General features: G+C 43.5%; 1 protein-coding gene across 8 annotated transcripts in view; it reads right to left on the bottom strand.

Moving 5' to 3' along the window:
• Nucleotides 1–8,507: 8,507 nt before the first annotated feature.
• ATE1 (arginyltransferase 1) overlaps nucleotides 8,508–20,552 on the bottom strand; it is a 122,874-nt gene continuing 110,829 nt past the window's right edge. For all 8 annotated transcript variants that reach the window (XM_084772696.1, XM_084772700.1, XM_084772702.1 and 5 more), the window contains one exon: nucleotides 8,508–11,826. In XM_084772696.1, coding sequence (XP_084628822.1) covers nucleotides 11,648–11,826 — 179 coding nt within the window. In that variant the 3' untranslated portion in view covers nucleotides 8,508–11,647. The remainder of the gene's footprint in view (nucleotides 11,827–20,552) is intronic.

Raw genomic sequence — 20,552 nt, 5'->3', positions numbered from 1 at the left:
AGGGACATGGAGGAAAAGTCACAAAGCCAGGCCTGTTTGCATTAGGGCCCACGACGACAGGCAAGTCCAGCAGCAGAGATGCATGGTGGAAGAGGAGGCTTCAGAGAAAGATCGAGACTGCCCAAAGGACCAGAGACAGAGAAACCAGTTACTAAGAAAAGGAAAGCCCTCTGCGGTAGATTGAATAGGTCTGGCGCCTATAGGTATGTGTGAATGCTTGGCCATGGGGAGTGGCACTGTTAGGAGGTGTGGCCTTAGTGGAGGAGGTGTGGCCTTAGTGGAGGAGGTGTGGCCTTGAAGAAACTGTCACTGTGTAGGTGGGCTTTGAGGTCTCCTAAGCTCAGGCTCCATCCAGTGTGAAAGATAGTCTCTTCCTGGCTGCCTGCAAAAGACAGACCCCTTCTGCGCCTGTGGATCAAGATGTAGAACTCTCCGCTCCTCCAGCACCACGTTTGCCTGCACGCCGCCATGCTTCCTGCCGTGATGATAATGAACTAAGACACTGAACCTGTAAGCCATCCCCAATTAAAAGTTTTCCTTTCTAAGAGTTGCCTTGGTCATGGCGTCTCTTCACAGCAATTGAGAGCCAAATGAAGGCAACTCCCAAGAAAGGAGTGGGCTAGAGCCCCCAAAGGCACTGGGCCACTGGGCACATGACGCTTCATAGATATTTCAGCACACACCCTTCCCTGCCACCCCACCCCGTCCCCCACACCATGTGCACAGAACGTGCACCTATGTGCAGGCTCAGCTCACTAGATGAAGGCCAGGTTTGGAGGAGTTTCAACCATGTTCTGCAAAAAAGCCTGAGAATGCTCTGATTTTTTTTTTTTAATCTTAAGTGTTAATTCTCGGAATTAACACTTGTAAGATTTATTTATTTATTGTTATGTATACAGTGCTCTGCCTGCATGCACACCTGCAGGCCAGAAGAGGGCATCAGATCCCATTATAGATGGCTGTGAGCCACCATGTGGTTGCTGGGAATTGAACTCAGGACCTCTGGAAGAGTAGTCAGCGCTCTTAACCTCTGAGCCAGCTCTCCAGCCCGCATGCTCTGATTGTTACATGAAGCCCTGGCTGTCCTGGAACTCACTCTGTAGACCAGGCTGGCCTTGAACTCACAGAGAACCACCTACCTCTACCTTCAGAGTGCTGGGATTACAGGCGTGTGCCATTGCCAAGCCACCGCCGCCACCGCCGCCACCGCCGCCACCGCCGCCACCGCCGCCACCGCCGCCACCGCTGCCCAGCTCAAACAGCTTTATTTTGACGTTACTTTCATTTTTTTTTTAATGTTATTCCATTTTTATTTACTTTGTGTGTTTGCATGTACATGTCCACGTGTCACAGTGTATGTGTGGAGATCAGAGGACCTTGCAGGAGGGAGTTCTCTCCTTCCCTCATGTGTGTCCCAGGAAACAAATTCCGACCACCAGGCTTGGAAGCAAGAGCCTCTCCCTGCTGAGCAAATCACCAGGCAAGGCCTCCGTGCTACTCTTGATGTGGCTTCTCCAGTCTGTATTTTCCTGCCATGGTCAGAAGGCTACTGCAGGTCTGCCCAACCTCTCTGCCCACGCGAGTCCACAGTATCATGAACAGCAGTGTGGCATCGATGCTTGCCTTACACACAGCGAGGGCTGGCCAGGCCTGCTATGTTTTCTCCCATGAGCTTGTCACTTCCAGTTCACGTTCACTTTTCCGTTACACACACCTCTACCAAGCTTGTGTTCCTTTCCCTATACCAGAGCTACACTCACAGTCCTTTGGGTAAAAGCATTCTGTGAGCTTTAGTGACATATTTTAGCATTTTGTTTTCAAGTGTGTGTGCCTGTGTGTGTGTGTGTGTGTGTGTGTGTGTGTGTGTGTGTGTGTGTCTGTACAGAGGCACCTCAGGTGTGTCTTCCTCAATTACTATACACTTTATATTTTGAGACAGGGTCTCTCTCTCACCTGAACTCACCAATTAGTCTAGAATGCCAAGCCAACAAGTCCAGGGATCCTGTCTACAGCAGCACAGGTGTGTGTGATGCTTGTGTGCACTTCACCAATTGAGCCATGTTCTTAGCCCCTCTCTTGGAGATGGTCAGTGTTCCACATGGTGCAATGGCAGATAAGCAAGCACTCTACAGACGCAAGGTCCACAATTCACCAGGTACTGATCACACCTTAAGGGAAGAATCTCAGGTAATAGGAACACACACACACACACAGAAAACAAAAACCACCCACTTTTATAACCAAGCTAATTGCTCTCCAGACTTTCCCTCTAAGTCAGACTCCTTTATTCCGCAGCTTTCTCAGCCTAAAGTAAGTTATCAGAAGCATTACTTCAGGTGTAGCCACTAGCTGAAACCTCAGCCACAGTCTCAGCCACACTCTGGTTATTTTGCTTGCCTTCTTTTTCAGGTTTTTTGTTTTTTTCAGTCTTCTGAGATAGGCTTTCTTTGTGTTACAGCCCTGGCTGTCCTAAACTCGCTTTGTAGACCAGGCTGGCCTTGAACTCACAGAGATCCACCTGCCTCTGCCTCACAAGTGCTAGGATTAAAGGTGTGCGCCACCACTGCCCAGCTTTTGCTGGCCTTCTTACTCTGAAAGACACCACCACAGAACTCTCCAGAACAGAGATGGAATCCCTCACATAGCACGGCCAACCCTCACCACTGGTTGCTCCTTAGCAACTTCCCACCGTCAACAGCTCTGCTCAAGGGAACTACAAAGGACTTCGGGCAAAGTCAAGTCAGCCCCTGTATCCAAATAGCATGCTCCCACGGAAACTCCCTAAGATCTGTGTGTTGAGGACATCAATGCGGTTTGGGTTAGAAGCAGACTGCGCTAGTCATCAGTAAAAGGAGGCTGGGAAGACTGACCAGTATAGTGTGTTTGCTATGCAAGCAGAAGGGAGCTGCCTGAGTTTAAATCCCCAGGAAGCAGGTACAAAGTACAGCGTGGTTATATGCTCCTGTAATGCCAGTGTTGTTGGGGTGAGACAGGAGGATGCCTAGGATTTGCTGGCCACCAAAAAATAAAATACAATAAGGTTTTTTTTTTTTGCTTGTTTGTTTCTTTTTAAAAGCAGAGCCACACCCTCCCATGCCTCCTTCTGGGTGGGCAGTTGCATATTCAACAGTTCAGAGGGAAGAGGGGTCCCATGAGCACTTTCCCACTTCTCTTCTGCAAAGTCAGGCCTCTAGATTGGGAGGCAAACTCTTTAGGGGAGATTCATGAAAGTAATTTTGTTGCTATATATTATCACAGAGCTATGGGTAAATTTACAAAGACATTTTCTATTTGGTTAAAATAAACACATCTAAAACCCTGGAAGGAAATGTAAGACTAAACACTCATTTAATTAATTTTTTTAAAATGTGTAAACATGTGTTGTTTATGTGTGGGCTTGTGCAAGTGTGCAGATGCCCTCAGAGTCCAGAAAGGGCATTGGATGTCCTGGAGTTCACACGAGTGCTGGAAATTGAACAAGATAAAACATTTTAAAGTGGAAATACACTAGGAGGACCACATAAACCTGTTGAGCAATTGAAACCTTTCTTTAAAGAAGTCCTATCCCATCTCTGTGTACTGCTCCACTGTAAATCCTGGTACAGCTGTGATGCCAGGGAACGGAGCCAATCGCAGGGTGTCCAGAAACTCCAGGTTCACACACAGTGTGGCCGTGACACTGCCTAGCTCCTGGTTCCGTGAGAGATCCTGCCTCAGAACAGCAATAAAGCAATAAAGCAGAGCACCCAATATCATCTTCTGGCCTCTGAATACCAACACATGCACACGGTGGACCGGCGCATGGAATCGTGTGTGTGTGTGTGTGTGTGAGTGTGTGTGTGTGTGTGTGTGTGTGTGTGTGTGTGTGTGTGTGTGTAACTAAGATGCTGTTTTTCTTATTTCATGGCCAAAAAGCTCCCTTCGTCGAGCAGTGCTGTTCAGGCATACCAAGTCGTGCGACAACAAAGTGTGGTGAATTGGAACTCATGAAGAATTCATGAGTTCTCATTTAACGCTAATTTTTTTTTTTAAAGGCCTACGTTAAATGATTTTTAAAACCCTGGCTCAGACTGACAAGCACAAAAATTAAAGTTCAGAGAAAATTCAATCTCAAACCACGCAAATTATACAAGAGGACGTGTATGCCCTTTCTTGCAGTAAATGCCTCAAGCCTGCAACATTAAAATAAAAATTTAAAGCTATTTTCTCATACTTCATTTAATCAAACTTTAATGGCCCTTTGATCCTTAAACAAGAAAACATTTGTGCTAGTCACAAAGAGTCTGCATTATGTGTGCCAGACAAGTGAAGGATGCCTCTGTCTCTGCGGAGGATACAACACTCCCTCCCTAGTGTCACCACAAACGGCTTGTCACAGTGGGGTTAGCTAAGCCCATGTTGGAAATTTTACTTGGCCTTGACTCTTCAAATTGCATATGAAGAGATATGTTGAGAGAACCAAGCTATTCCGAAGCTCTAAAACAAAATCAAACAAAAACCAATTGTCTTGGGGCAGCAAGATTGCTCAGTGGTTAGACTTGCTTGCTATGCAAGCCTTACGATCTGAGTTCAAGCCCGGAACCTGTGTAAAAGAGGCAGATGTGGAGGTACACATCTGTAATTCCAGTACTCCCACAGAAAGATGGAGAGTGGAGATTCCAGGCATGCTCAAAGCCTGAGGACTGGGGCTGGAGAGATGGCTCAGAGGTTAAGAGCACTGTCAGCTCTTCCAAAGGTCCTGAGTTCAATTCCCAGCAACCACATGGTGGTTCACAACCAACTATAAATGAGATCTGGTGCCCTCTTCTGGTGTGAAGATATATACAGGCAGAACACTATATATATGTAATAAATAAATAAATCTTTTTTTGGGGGGGGGGGAAGCCTGAGGACTAACTAGCCTCAAATACTCAGCAGCACGAAACAAAGACTCTGCCTCACAAACAAAGTGGAAAGATTGGCTGGACTCCCAAAAGTTGTCTTCTGACCTCCACACCATGGCACATGCGCCTAAACTCAGGTGCGTGTTCACTCTCTTCTTGTGTGCCCACTTTCACACACTACGCTCTCTCACACAAAAAGATATATATATTTGTAATTTGACCCAACTGCCACCCCCGACCCTGCTCCAGACCATAGGAGGTGCCATTGTGATGACGAGCAGATATGTGATGAAGAGATGGGAAAGATAGAGGAAACAACGGAGACACGGGAGGGAAATCAGAGCCAAGCAGTTCACGCACTGCGGAGAGAGGCGAAACTGGAGATGTGATGTTGGTAAGCAATGGGCTGATAGGAGAGGCCTGTGCAACAACCTGAGGCCATGGTGATGTCCAGGCTCTGGCTGCCATCAAGGGCCACTTCTGGGCCTGTGGCCCTATCACAACTGGGGGTCTGCATTGATGTCTGTGGCCCGCGTTGCCACTGAAGGCCATTTGGACGTCCATGGTCTGCTGCCTGAGACCATGTTGACGTAGGAGCACTGGGCTGAGCTCGCCCCTCCCCTCACTGGTCACCACAGGCTTCACCCCTGGCCTGGGTGGCACAGGATGACTGTGTCCGGTGGTGTGGGTGCAGGAAAACTGGTCCTAAGGGTGTGAGCACGGGAGAGCTGGCCCTATGCTGTTAGTGCCGGAGAGTTGGCCTCACATCTTGCTGATTGTAGCACTTGGGAGAGCTGGCCCGGCCCCTCAACCTGGGCAGTACAGAAAAGTTGGCCCCGTTGGCAAAGGTGCAGGAGTCTGGCAGGCTAACACCTCAGCTACCACCCAAGCCCAGATGCTGGGCTTTGAGCTGGCCCACCCCAACATCTACTGAACTTCTGAGGTGCTGGAGTGAGTGAAGGGACTGGTCCTGTAGAAGCAAAGCCGCAGGATCTCCATGACTTTGGGCAACAGCAGGATATCTGAGAGGACTCTCGGTGAGGGTCCAATATTGATGGAATTGCAGAAGTCAAAAGCCTTGATCCAGGCCAATGACTCACTGCAAAGTCATTTGCAAGTAAGCTGTTTGGGCAAACGGGCATACTGTGGGACACACCATGACACACTGTCACTTCAATGGTGAAGTGAGTTTTTAAAATTTTGTGGGGGAAGTTACAAGGGTGAAGGGCAGATATGGAAGAACTGGGCAATGAGTGGGATTGGGGGTGCACGATGTAAAATTCACAAAGAATCAATTTTTTAAAAATTTTAAACCTTGTAATTTGGGAAGCAGTATTATTTGGCAAGTTTACCTCCGGATCTCATTGAGATAGTCAACACAACAGTTTGTGAACAAAAGAAAAAACACTGTAGCAGGTGACTAGACAGAAAAGTACAAATCCACTCAGGTTAAATCTACGTGTGTAGAGCCAACGTACTACACACAAAGCGCAGGCTCAACTACAGTGCCATGGCTACTTATTCACTTCTGTCAAATCCAATTAAAGACCTTTGGTTTTGAATGAATCAGCAATTCAGAACCTTAATATTTTAAAACAAACCTAAGCCTTTATATTACAGCATTTTGTTGGAATTTTAGAGGCATTCAAACTTAGAACAATAGTATAAATATCTCGTAGAAAGAGCAATGAGAAGAGAAACAATGATTCTTCAAAGCTTAATTTCTGAAGCCCGGGGTAAAGAGGCAAAGAAGGTTGGGGGGGAATGGGGCGGTGAAAATAATCCAATCCAAACAGGCTTCAGTTGGGACTGTTGTAACAGTACACGGATTGGAGGCTAAAGACAACAGGAATTCGTTCCTGAGTTCTGGAGGAACGTCTTGGGAAGCTCAAAATCAAGGTGCTAAGAGACTTGCTGTCTGACGAGCACACGCTATCTAGTCACAAATCACAGATCCTGCCTCGCTTTACCTTCCTGTGATGGGAGAGATACGGCTTTACAAGGGACTAGATGAACTTAGCAGGAGCTCTGCCCTTGTGATCTGATGACGTGCCATGGGCCTCACCTTCTAAGCCAGCACAGTAAAGCTACGGGTTTCAACACTGTATAGAAGTCCCATAGGGACACGGACGTCTAAGCCCCAAATACTGCAAAGGGTGGGTAAAGGAGGGGTAATGGGATGGATATACTCATAATACATCACACACACACACACACACACAAAATCAATGAATACATATTTTAGAGGCTTTTATTTCACTTAGGTCATTTGATGCCGTGAGAAGAACTACAGTACTGACACGAATTACATGTTGACAACCTCACAACATGTGAGGTTTAAGCTTCCTCTTTGTGGAGCTCAGGGGTAGAATGCTTGCCTAGCATGTGTACGGTTTGATCCCCAGGACTACACGGATGAAGAATGTTCAAGTTGCTTATCTTGTCTGAATAATGTGTTTAGAAGGCTATTTTACATTCTAAAAACCAAACTTGATTTTTCTTAAAAAGGAAACATAATAAATAAATAATAATTAATAACAAAAATCATGGTAATGCTGCTAATTACATACAAAGATGGCTCAGGGTCACAAGCCTTCTTCCTGTAAGTACACAGTGGGACACACTATGCAAGCATTAGATCAAATACACATGGGATGCCATGCAAACAGTAAGACCGTTCTAAGATAATAAAAAAAAGCTGAAAAAGCATGACACCGTATTTATGGTGTGACTTCACTTTTCTTTAAAAATAAAAAGTATATGTTTAAGCACATAGATGTATACATGTACACACACACACACACACAGAGAGAGAGAGAGAGAGAGAGAGTAGAAAATGAGTTTGAAAGAATAAATAACAATATGTGAACAGTAGAAAGTGATGGGAAGTGATTTTCTGTCTTGGAACTCGCTTTGGAGCCCAGGCTGGCCTCAAACTCAGAGACCCACCCACCTCTGCCTCCTGAGTGCTAGGGTTACGGGCAATGTGCCACCACACCCAGGAAACACTGTCACTTTTACATCAGAAAGATAATAAAACCATAACCATTTTGTCTGGACAGAAATTACTTAATTTTCTGGAAAATAAGGTTCATTTTATCATCAATCTACCAGGATCCTCTTTATCATAGGGAAAGGCAAAACACTAGTAAATATATCCCACCAATAGATTGTGAATTAAATATTCTGTGGTCTTATACTTTTGGAAATATCTCTGTAAACTTTAGAAAATCCCTCAGGATTAAAAAAAAAAAAGTTCATGCTAATTTCACAGAAATTCTACACATTTTGTTTAAATTGAGGTTTATTTTATTCCTTAAAGAGGAAGTCACCCATACTCTAATATAATCAAATGGTCTATGGTTCATCACAGACAATTAAATTTTATAATTCATATAGCCAACATTTTCTAAATATTCACTGAAGTGCAATGTGTCAAAGAATGTGTGTGTGTGTGTGTGTGTGTGTGTATTTTGAAACAGGGTCTCATTTGTCCTAAGATGGCCTCAAACTTGTAGCTGTAGATGACCTTGAAAGATCTTGCTGTGTCCATCTCCTGAGTGCTAGGATTACAGGCATATATGGTGCTGGGCCTATATATTATTAATGAATAACAAGAACCACTACAGATAGAAACAGCTTTATTTTTTTATTTTTATTTTGGGGTTTTTTTTACAAGAGCAAAAATATCCAATACAATCAAACTTATTTTGCCTTATAGTCAGTGATTTCCTTAGGAAAGCAACACACATTTGAATAACTTGTAATTCAAACATATCAAGTTCCCCAATCATTTCCTTCTTTTATTTTAAGTCAGCCACAGTAGATTCATTTTGGTTACGTATTCATATTCTCTCTCACCTTTATTCATATTGAAACAATACAATATTTATAAACCAAACTATTTGTTGTTCAGAAAGCTGGCAAGGTTCTTCTACATAATAATTTTGATATGCTAAGAAACCACACAAAACTTGCATTTGCAAATGGATAAAAATAAGATTAACTACTTGAAAGATAATATAAACAATAATTTCTTTTATCTAAATAATTTCAATTGAGTGAATATATTCATCTCATAATATAGCCTCTATCTTAAAATATAAAAAGTGCTCAGATGACCTGTAATAAAAATAACAGAAGCCTCAAGATAACTGAAAATAATTTAAATAAAGATGGTACACTAAGAATCAAAATGACACCCGTGTTGTCAGGCATGGAGGGAGGTGTGAAACTACCTCAACTTAGAAGGAGGACCAAAGCAAGATGGGACACGAACAGCAACCTGCCTGGAGAAGATAGTGTCTCTGAAAGGTTTCATCGTGTGTCTTCCTACACACACACACCCCCCCACACACACACACACCCCGCCCCCCGCCAAGACAGTGCCTCTCTATGTAGCCAGTTAGCCAAGTTGGCTGTCCTGGACTCACTTTGTAGGCCAGGCTGGCCTCAAACTTATAGAGATCTGATGAAAGCCACTGAAACAGAATCAGGTATCTCAGTTAGACTTTGCAAAATTGGGATACTTTCCTTGACTGTCCTGTCCTGGCTGGGGTAGACACTCACTCAGTAGCTCAAAACATAAGCAAACATCCTTTTGTAACCCATGTATAGAGGTCAGTCCACCTCCTTTTAGAAAGGGTCTCTCAGGAGCTTGATGCTCACTCAGCGGGTAGGCCGCTGACCAGTGGGCCCTAGGGGTATTCCTCTACTGACACACACTGGCAGACCCAGCATTTTATACAGGTCCTAGAGACCTAAACTCAGGTCCTCAAGCTTTGCCAGGCAGGCACCGAGGTAACTGAGCTATCCCCTCAGCCCCATCCAAGTATACATCTTTGACAACATCTAGATCCCTAAGATTTTATACTATTTAAAAAAATATTGAGGGGGTAGGTGGCAGGGAGGGAGGGGACAAGAATGCAGCAACTAAACGGAAGAATTTGCATGCCCAAGTTACTCTGAAGCCTCACTGGAACCACGCTAGGGCAGGCTCATCAATTAAGAAACAGGGACAGTGAGCCATTTTTCTCTACTCTGCAGGAACTTACTACTGGAATAAGGTTTATAAAAATAAATGAAGTACCACTACTTTCACTGTAGGGGAGGGTGCTCTAGACAGTTTTAAGCTGGCTCTCTTAAATGTCCTCAGGAGACAATTTCATAGATCACAACTCCAGAATAACGTAGGACCTTGGCAATCAGAAAGTGGCTATCTTCCGCCTCCATCCCTGGTAGCAGAGAACATGTCACAAAGGAGTTCACACCCTGCACCACCATATTAGTTTATGTGGATGTTGTAATTTTTAAAATCTTTTATTGTCCTAACTAGCTGAAGATTACTATTAAATCTTTTACTGAAGTTCACTGTAGTGCATTTGGGTAAGTTTAAAATGAGTATTGGGACTCAAACTAAGTGTTACAATATGGCTGTAAGTATACCAGTCAACAGAAGAAAGAAGAGTGGGGCTGAAAGGACTGGTTGGCCAAGCAGGTAGCAGCAGGAGGGAGGGGCGAGCTGAGAATGTGTGCAAACAAAGAAGAAATGGGTTCGTCCAGATCCCAACACACTTGAGAGCAGCCTCGCCTCGGCCATGACTCGCATGTCACCTCGACAGCAGGCATTTAGTGACCAGGCACAAGGCCCAACAGCACAAGAGTGAAAGAGTGGCTGGCCTCCACGTTGAAGTACCAATGGCAGCGCCTAGTCTCTGAAAAGGAATACAGAGGCTACAGGCCCCACAGCTCCGCTGTGGCTGAGTACTAACCACTTCTGTCCCTCACCACAGAAGAGCACCCTGAGTCCAGAGAATGGAAAGCAGGAACCTAATTTCTTTGGATAAGCCTCAGATCAAGCAAGAGCTACTATGTTTCCTTAAAACATTATTTCTTAGATTTGTAGAAATAGAGCAAACACCACTCAGTTCACTGCATATTTTATCATCCAAACTGACACAACTCTGGGGCACAGGGGAACACTAGCAAAAGGTAACACAATTATGCCAAAAACACAGACATAAGCAGGACCATCCTGGACAGACATCCAGAGTGAACACCTCATGTTCACAATGCTTGCACTTCCTTTTCAGGTTATGTATTAATGACACACTTATAACACTGGCAGAATTTAATATTAAACAGAGTAACAGAGTTTCGGTTTGTGGGGAAGGCACATTTCCTGGTGATGGAACGTGCTCTTCACCTTTGACCCCACCAAAATTTCTCAGCATAAGCTAATGTCTTGCATGGCTGGCCCTCAACCTTCCTAATGCTGCGATCCCTTAAATAAAGTTCCTCAGGTTGTGGTGACCCCCAACCAAAAAATTATTTTGTTGCTACTTCAGACCTGTAATTTTGCTGCTGTTATGAATTGCAAGGAATCAGATATGCAGATCCACAGGTTGAAAACCACTGGTCTAAAGCTAACAGTCTGTGCTATAATTTCTCCAAGACAAAAACAGTAACTGTGAGGAAATTACTTTGATTCACTTCTTCACTTTCCTTCCCAAAATATTTACTGGAGATATTTAGCACACTTTGCTCCACAAGCAAGCTCCAAAAGAACAAGTCCCAATTAAAGGACTAGATCATAAGAGTATTTTAAAATCTTTATATAGACCACAAGATTCCCATAAATACAATACCACAAAATATTATTTAAAAGCTCTATGAATGTACTTGGTGAAAGGCTATAGGAGCCAAGCCAGAGGCAGGACTGTGGCAGGAGAGCCTGGGCGGGTGCTGGGCAGTGGAGCAGTCCTTCAGTTTCTGAACAGCAGCATCCTCTCCGAGCACTTCTGCCCCACAAGGTTTGCATACTCCAGCACAACAGGCTCCTCATTTGGGTCATCTTGTTGGTTCTTAAAAACCCCAAAAGGCATGGCCGATCGTTTGTAAAACACCCGTACTCGGTCAAGGTTCTTACAACGTCCTTCATCCTCTGAAAAGAAACAAATACAGGTCAAAGACCGTCATATATCAAAGTCATGCACAACCTAATATTGAAGTGTACGGCCTGAAACATGGCGGACCAGCAGGTCCTCTTGTGCAGTGTGCTGGTGAGCATGCTCATAAGAATGAACGGGAGGCTCTCAGTCAGAGGCACTAGGCATTCCCTAGTGTGCTAGCCAAAGCAAAGAACTACACTCAGCTGAAAACCATTCTACCAAGCTCTACCTTCCTGATTTTCTGAAGTGCAGTGGCATCTACAATGCTCCAAAACTTTCCGAGTTTGCAGTAAGTCTCTGCTGCCTCTTTAGCTAGCATGCTGCCCGAGGCATTGGCTCTGCATGGAAACTTATGGCCAACTTAGCAGGCATAAGGAGGCCTGATTGGGTACTCCTGTTATGTACAGAGGGCAAAGGGCAGATTCTCAGCTTCCACAGAAGACCTAGAACTGGGTGTGACCTCACAACTGAGTTCTGGTCAGCACAAGTAGTGCTCTCTAAGACTGCAGGAGCCTTTGAGAGAGAACAAGCTCACCTGTACCTTCCTATAACCTGTGCATGGGCCAGCACAAAGGCAGGAGCCCTAACTTCTTCCGCCTTGGAGCTTCAAGGTAGGAGCTTGCCTTTGGTTTAGTGAAAGACAAAAGACTCGAGGGGGACAATCGCTGACTTCATGGAACAAACTGCCATTCCACCTGAGCTGCCTATGCCTAGATATTTACATAAAATAACGTTTAAGCCAGCATTACTCTAGATTCCTAGTACTGGGATCATTGCTAGTTCTAACCCAGAGAGTAGTGTGACACATATCCATTAACATGGCTTACATTTAAACACCGAACCATGCTACCTGTAGCCTGACTTCACACTGCAATCACTGGAGGAGGATTTTAGGAGTCCCAAACATCTTGGAATTCGTTTGCAGAAATCCCAAGTAAAAACTGGTCTGAAAGAACCTCGAGCACCAGGGTTTTCTTGAGTATTTAAGTCCTAAGAGCAGGGCAACAGTCACAGAAATGCTTCTGTGTACATATGCTTACAACAGTGTCTGGAAATCACACATCTCAAAAGTCTACCAGTGAGGAACTGGTTAAGGACAGCAGGACAGGGGAGAACTAAGGCAAAACCCAGTCATTGGCCGGGCAGTGGTGGCACACGCCTTTAATCCCAGCACTCAGAAGGCAGAGGCAGGTGGATCTCTGTGCGTTCTAGGCCAGCCTGGTCTACATACAATGCGAGTCCAGGTCAGCCAAGGCTACACAGAGAAACCCTGTCTTGAAAAACCAAAAACCCCAGTCACTGCTCTTTCAGCCTGAAGCCCAGGTAGCAGGAGTCCCTGATTCAAAATACCCGGGATGATCCAAGTGTGGTGGGGCACACCTAAGATCCGGCACTTGGGAGGTAGAGGCAGGACGATCCTAAACTCAAGGCCACCCTGGCGACACAGAGAGTTCTAAGCCTGTCTGAGCTACACAGCAAGACTCTTCAAAAAAACACAACCCAAACAAACAAATGCCTACACAGGACAGCTTCCAATAGTGGATTTTAGAACATTTGCATACTTGCAAATAGACCAGGAAAAGAACCAAGGCCGAAGCGTGAAACTCACTATGCTTTCTTTCTTTTTTAATATCTCTGTAATTACCTTTTATTTAAAACAGATTATTCTGACATTGTGACTGACTTTTCAGTTGTGCACAGAAGAACTTCATGGCTCCACTTAGCATTTATGCCAAAGAAACTCATGTCTTTTTAACTAGCAATTTATATTTAGTATTGTTCAAAGAAAGATGTTTGTTCACTGTGCTTTCTTACTCACTAAAACCAGACCCAGAACATCTTATACAATGTAAGCGTGGCTGTGATCTACCGTATACAGTTGGAGATGGAATCTGTAACTAAGGCACAAATATTCAAAGCTTCTTCTTTCTCAGAAGCTGTTGCTCTAAAGCAGGATCAAACTCAGAATTCACTGCAGATTAACTTGGGAGTGCCAATGTACTGTCTGCCCAAATGCACACGGGAGTGAGGGAACCCATGCAACCTCAGACTCCAGGCCTGCCTACGGGTCTCGGGCAGAGCATCCACCTGTCTGTAGGGCTGCATGGCCTGTGGTTTATGATCATCCTCACAGAAGGAAGAATTATTAGTGTTTTAAGATTTATTTATTTAATGTGTTTAAATGCTTTGTCTGAAGTATGTATGTGTACCACCTGTGTGCCTGATGGCTGCAGAAGTCAGAAGAGGATGTCAAATCCCCAGGATCTGGAATTTATGGATGGTGGTGCGCCACCATGTGGGGGCTGGGAATCAAATTGGGGTACTCTGCAAGAGCAACAAGTACTGTTTTGTTTTGTTTTGTTTTGTTTCCAGAGCTGAGGACCGAACCCAGGGCCTTAAGCACTACCACTGAGCTAAATCCCCAAGCCCACAACAAGTACTTTTAACTGCTGAGTCATCTTTCCAGCCCGAGACTTACTCTTAGTACATCCTATCTAGTGAATACTAAGCCCAATTTAAATTTAAACAACAAAAATCCTATCTCAAGATATTGCAAACACTAAAATTAAACATATTTACCAAAAGGGTAAGATGCATTTTTAAAAATCCTTTTATAATCATCTTGTAGTGGTTGCCATATAAATATGACATCAGTGCTTACAGACAAAAATCTACAGCCCTAAACCAATAAGGCACAAAGGCCTTTCCTTGGTAGCACCTAAAGAGATCAAAGAACTAATGTTTGGCTATGGGTCTCTGTATCTGCTTCTCTCGGCTGCTGGAGAAGCCTCTCAGAAGGCATTTATGCTAGATTACTGTGTGCAAGCATAGCAGAATAGCATTAATAGTGTCAGAGAGTGGCTCTCTCCCATGGGGTGGGTCCCAAATTGGGCCAAACAATAGGGAGAATTCAGGGAGTTTTGTGGGTGAGTAGGAGGAAATATTAAGAGAGCTGGAGGGTCAAGTACACCACAAGAAGACCTACAGAGTCAGCTAACCTAAACCCACAGGGCCTCACAGAGACTAAACCACCAACCAAAGCATATGCGTGGGCTGGACCTAGACCTCCTACATATACGTAGCAGACGTGCAGCTTGCTCATCACGTGGATCTCCTAACAACAGGAGAGGGGACTGTCTCTGACTCTGTTGCCTGCCTCTGGATCCCTTTCACCTAGCTGGGCTGCCTTGTTTGGCCTTAGTGGGAGAAGCTGCTTAGCCCTGCTGTGACTTGAGGTGCCAGGGTGGGTTAGTACCATTAGGGCCCTCCTCTTCTCTGAGAAGAAGGGGAGGGAGGACGGGTGTGTGGGGAGGGGGGAGTGTGAATGTGGGACTGGGAGGAGAGGAGGGAGGCTGGGGTCAGGCTGTAAAGTGATAAAATAAAATAAAATGAAATAAAATAAAATAAAATAAAATGAAATGAAATGAAATGAAATGAAATGAAGCCAGGCATGGTGGCACAGGCCTGTAATGTCAGAACTTAGGGAGGCAGAGGCAGGTGGATCTCCATGAGTTTGAAGCCAACCTGGTCTACAAAACTAGAGATGGTTGTCACTGCACCTGAGGAAAGCTGCCAGCTTACTGAGATATTGTAGAAATACATCCCAATAAGAACTTCATGGTTGGAATTCTGCCCTGTCAGAGAAGGCCTTATTCCTTTACTCAGGAACAGCTTGGAAGAGCCATTTATCACGAGAGCACGTGGTAATGGGTTTTAGAATCATCTCCCCATTCAGTAGTAATAAGCCAGTCATCTGAAATGCCAGAAGCTCTTGGACTTTTGTTTTACTTTCTGTTGTGGTGGTGCTGAGGACTGAACCCAAGGTCTTGTACAAGCTAAGCAAGTGCCTGCCAGACATTGCAGCTCTTTACTATTGCAAATAACAATGCACTAATTCCAATACCAGCTCATCAGATGATGCGAAGACTTGATATGAATACTTATCAACATGTTAATCTTCTGAAATAAAAATTGGTTTCTTAATAGTCCCACTATCATACTCTATAAAAAAGAAGGCACTGTAACACTAGTGCACATGCCTGCATCTTATCAAACTTTTGACAACCTTTCTTCAGTTTTGGGTTGTTTGTTTGTTTACTTTGTTTTGTTTTGAAAACAGGGTTTCTCTGTGTAGCCTTGGCTGTCCTGGACTTGCTTTGTAGACCAGGCTGGCCTCGAACTCACAGAGATCCATCTGCCTGCCTCTGCCTCTCCAAGTACTGGGATTACAGGCATGTGCCCGGCTGTCACACTGTTTTTAAAACAGTAAAAGTAACCTGTGACAGGACTCTGGCCAGCTCTAGCATGGTGAGCACGGCTTCGCCTTGCCTTGATTCCCCTTGCCTTGCTAAAAACCATTAGTTTACATTCCTAAAGCTAGACCCCAAGGTCTATCCCTTTATTTGACCACTTCCTACTCCAGAAGCTGACTACCAAAGTCTAGCAATCAAAAGCTCCCCTAGTCCCTAATTAACATGCCTAATCAAAATTAAACACTTTATCCTAACAGGGGCTTTCCTTTGTACCTTGTGCCACATCTGTCTCCTCTCTATCCAGAGGCAGTCATTTGTCCCCCAGCAAATACCCCTGCCCCGTCTCCCTTGCTCCCCTCCCCTTCTCCTGTAGATTTGTCTGTGAACATTGTTGTTATGTTTATGTTAATTATAAAAGGACTGTTGTAAGAATTTGAGCTATATTTTTCTTCCTACTAACTAAATCATAACTTTTAGTTTTAAGTAAATTTACAGGATTCTTTTATGTTTAAATTGTTTATAGTGTTAACTGTGTAGGCTGTACTAAGAATAAATGTCCCTTCCTTGGGGATATGAATAGATGGTCATAAGCCACAGGTCATGCAGCCCAGGAACAGAATAACTGTTTCTGCCTCTGTGGCAATGGGCAGGGCTTTCCTCATCTGGCCTAATTCTGCTTTCTGCCTTAAAATATGATAGTAATGATCCAGAACCCCATCTTTTAGTATTTAAATGCACTTGATCCTGGGACTGGAGTTTGAGAAGGAAAGGGAGAAAATATAGGCACAAGGATTAAATATGTGGAATGATATTTTCACTTTATTTCTTTAATATCCGAGTTTAAAAACATGGGTTGAAAGGAGAAGTTGACTTAGGACCCCCACTACCAAGTTCTCAGCACGAAGATTTCTTTGCCCCAGAGGGACAGAGGGCAGGTCATAAGAGGCAAAGACAGGAGACAGAGGACATCCAGGAACAAGCTATTTTAATATAAAAAGTGGTTGCCACAGAAGCCAAGGAAAGCTGCCAGCTTACTGAGATATAAGAACTTGTACTTCTCCTTTCCCGAAACTGTCACAGCTTAAATTCATAAAATAAAAACACAGGGAGCTTTGCAAGTTCTCAGAGATGAGCATTTGGTCACCAATGACTCAAAATGTGCTGCCAATTCCATGACATTTTAATCAAGGAGACTGTGTAGGGGGGTTGCTCACTCACTCCCCACAACTGTTCACTCACAGGAGACCACTGAACAGGTGCTTTCAAAAGAGAATCTAGAGATCAAGGCTGCACCTCTTGGGGAGGCTTATGTGTTGTTCTCAGAACCTTAAGAATTTTATAGGCTATTCTAAGAATGATTAGCAATGTTTACATAACTTTATAATTCACTGTTACAGTATTATTACATAAACATGAAAACAAGTTCTTTATAGTTTTTAAAGCATACCGATGTATATATGACAAATATACTTAATGTGCAACAGGGGGATGTGACATTAATGTTAACAGCACCTTGCCAGAACCTAGAGTGGCCTGGGGGGAGGGTATCTGAGCATGCCTATGGGGGATTATCTGGACCGTATGGATTGAGGTGGGTGGTGCTATTCCCTGGCTGAGATCCTCAGCTGTGTAAACGGAGAAAGGGAGCTGAGCAGCAGCGGCAGTGTGCACTCATCACTCACATTCCTGACCGAGGATGTGATGTGGCCAGCAGCTTTGAGCTCCTGCTGCCTCAGCCTCCCCACCATGCATATACCCTTGAACTGTGATTCAGGATTAATCATTTCTGAACCCTCACCTTGTTTTTTGTCAGGGCATCTTATCAGAGCAACAAGTAAACGAAGGGGAGAAATGCACAATCAAAATTAAATTCTGGGAGTTCATCGCGGTAGGAGGTATGAATGAGCCACTATAAGAAAGGAAGCTGCTCAGCAGAGGACAGCAACGCAGCACGGAGCTCAGCACAGAGTGGTCCTTCAGATACGCCATCTCCCATCCCCTCCTCAAATCCATGTGGGGAGGCCCAAATTTTGCTTTCAGAATCCATCAGAACTTTAATACGCTTATATACTCTATAAGAAATATTCTTAGCAACGTCACTACAACTACTTTTGGATAAAAATAAAAACTAAGGTAAATCTAAGCTTAGCTTTTTTTGTAAATTATCATAGGATATAGGTTTATGAAATGTAATTCAAATATCAAAAAAAATCACAAACTATATGAATTTTCCAGTACATTAAGAGTCCTGACAAATATTTAAGCAATTTCAACTCATTTCCATCATCTGAAAAATAAAGTTTCTATCTGTTAGCAGTCAGTATACTGAAGAAGAGTCGCACCGCTGCCCAAAGGGCTGGCATCCTTTTGGATTCCCAGCAGCAGTGTACAGCATCTTGCTGTGGTTCTGATTTGCATTCTCTGATGGCTAACGATATCGAACCTTTTTTCATGAATGGCTTATTTTGTTCAAAAAATATCTATTTGAGCCATTCGCTCACCTTAAAATTTGACTGTCTTTTTACTGAATTGTATGAATTCCTTATATATGTTTAGACATCTGGTTCTTAAGTATTTTCTCCTCTGGATTGTACTTTCAATTTTCTTTCTCCTTTTCCTCCTCTTTTTCCCCCTTGAGACAGGGTCTCACTGTGTATTTCTGACCAGCCTTAACTTGTTGTGTAGACTAGGTTAGCTTCAAACTCACACAGATCCACCTGCTTCTGCTTCATGAATGCTGGGATTAAAAGCATGTGCCACTGGATGCAGCTACTTTCCTTCCTTAACAGTATCTTTGGAAGCGCGAAAGGGTTTCATTTTAATGAAATCTGGTTTTTTTTTCTTTTCCTTTTCCTTTTTGTACTATTCATGCCATAGCTAAGAAACCAGTGACTCATTCATAGCCATGAAGAGTTTCCCTAAAATCTTTTTAATTTTACTTTTCTTAATTTAAGTTCATGCTTAGTTTTTGCAAATGTAAAGCTGGGGACCAATTTTATTTTCTGCATTTGGATATTCAACCAACACAGAGTCATTTGGTGACAACACTCTAATTCTTGTCCACCACTAAATTACCTAAGTACATTTTTTTGAAAAGTAATAAGTCATAAACATAAAGTCTTTTTCTAACTCACAGTACTGGTCCAATGAGTATTATGTCTAGCTGAATGCCAAAACCAGTATTAGCTCCATTCTTAGGGGAGAGAGAGAGAGAGAGAGAGAGAGAGAGAGAGAGAGAGAGACACAGACAGACAGACAGACAGACAGACAGACAGACACAGAGACACTAATCTGGGCTCTTTTAATTTCCAAACTTTTTTCTTTTTTTTTCCAAGACAGGGTTTCAATTTGTGGCCTTGACTGTCCTGGACTCACTTTGAAGACCAGGCTGACCTTGAACTCACAGAGATCTGCCTGCCTCTGCCTCCCGAGTGCTGGGATTACATGACATGACTATTTTTTTAATAGAAGCCAACCAGGTTTAATAGAGTATGCTAGTACAGACTGTGCACTTAATTGTGTATGAGTGTGAGGTAATAGAAGAACTTAGTGTCATTCTTAAAAATAAAACAAAAAACAGAACAAAAACAAAAAACACTTTTTGTTGGGATAGGGTCTCTCATTGGCCTGGAACTTTGCCAAGTTGGCTAGACTAGCTAACCAGAGAGCTTCCAAGGATTTGCCTGCCTGTCAGTCACCTCCGTGGCTTGTATTATAAAACAAGTGCTACCATATTGGCTTTCCACATGGGTTCTGGGGATTGAGCTCAAGTCCTCAAACTTGCAATATAAGTGCTGTACCAACCAAACCATCTCCCCAGCCCTAAATACAAATTTAAAAAAAAAAAAATGATTTTATAAAACTGTAGGACAACAATAAAAAAGACTCTCACATTTCTACTCATGTACTCTGACCCTAAGCATTCTATTAAGGGTGTAAAAACTAGTAGATATAAACTTAATATGACAAAATACATCTTCTAAAGATACCTTTGAACAAAATATTTATTAATCACTTAACTAATTTTGACTGTAGTGCAGATTTGCAACACATATTTTATCAGGTCCCCAGCTGTTGCATAAGTGACATTACATACCTGATATAAATTCATCATTTCTAATATTTTTACCAAACCTATGTAACTTGACTCTATTACAGAGAAACATATGATAAAAACAAATTAAGGAATATTCTACAAAATAACTGGAAGGACATCTTTATCATCACGGCTCAGAGGACTGTGGAAGAAGGGCAAAAAGAATGTAAGAGGCAGAGAATGGGATGGGGTGCTATGAAATAAGACACCTGTTGCATTCATGGACTCAGAGTTGCCTCCACAAGACCTACGCAAGATCAAGCCAAACAAAAGGACACGAGGTAAGATACCTCAGGGCACTCTAAACATATGCCTAGGAGACTGTGATAGAAACCAGAGTCACAAGTATACAAACTTCTTCAAAAGGTAT

Source organism: Acomys minous (genome assembly GCF_964271855.1).
Source record: "Acomys minous genome assembly, chromosome: 2".
NCBI lineage: Eukaryota > Metazoa > Chordata > Mammalia > Rodentia > Muridae > Acomys > Acomys minous.
The sequence above is the reverse complement of the archived record's forward strand: the minus strand, read 5'-3'. Positions and strand labels throughout refer to the sequence as shown.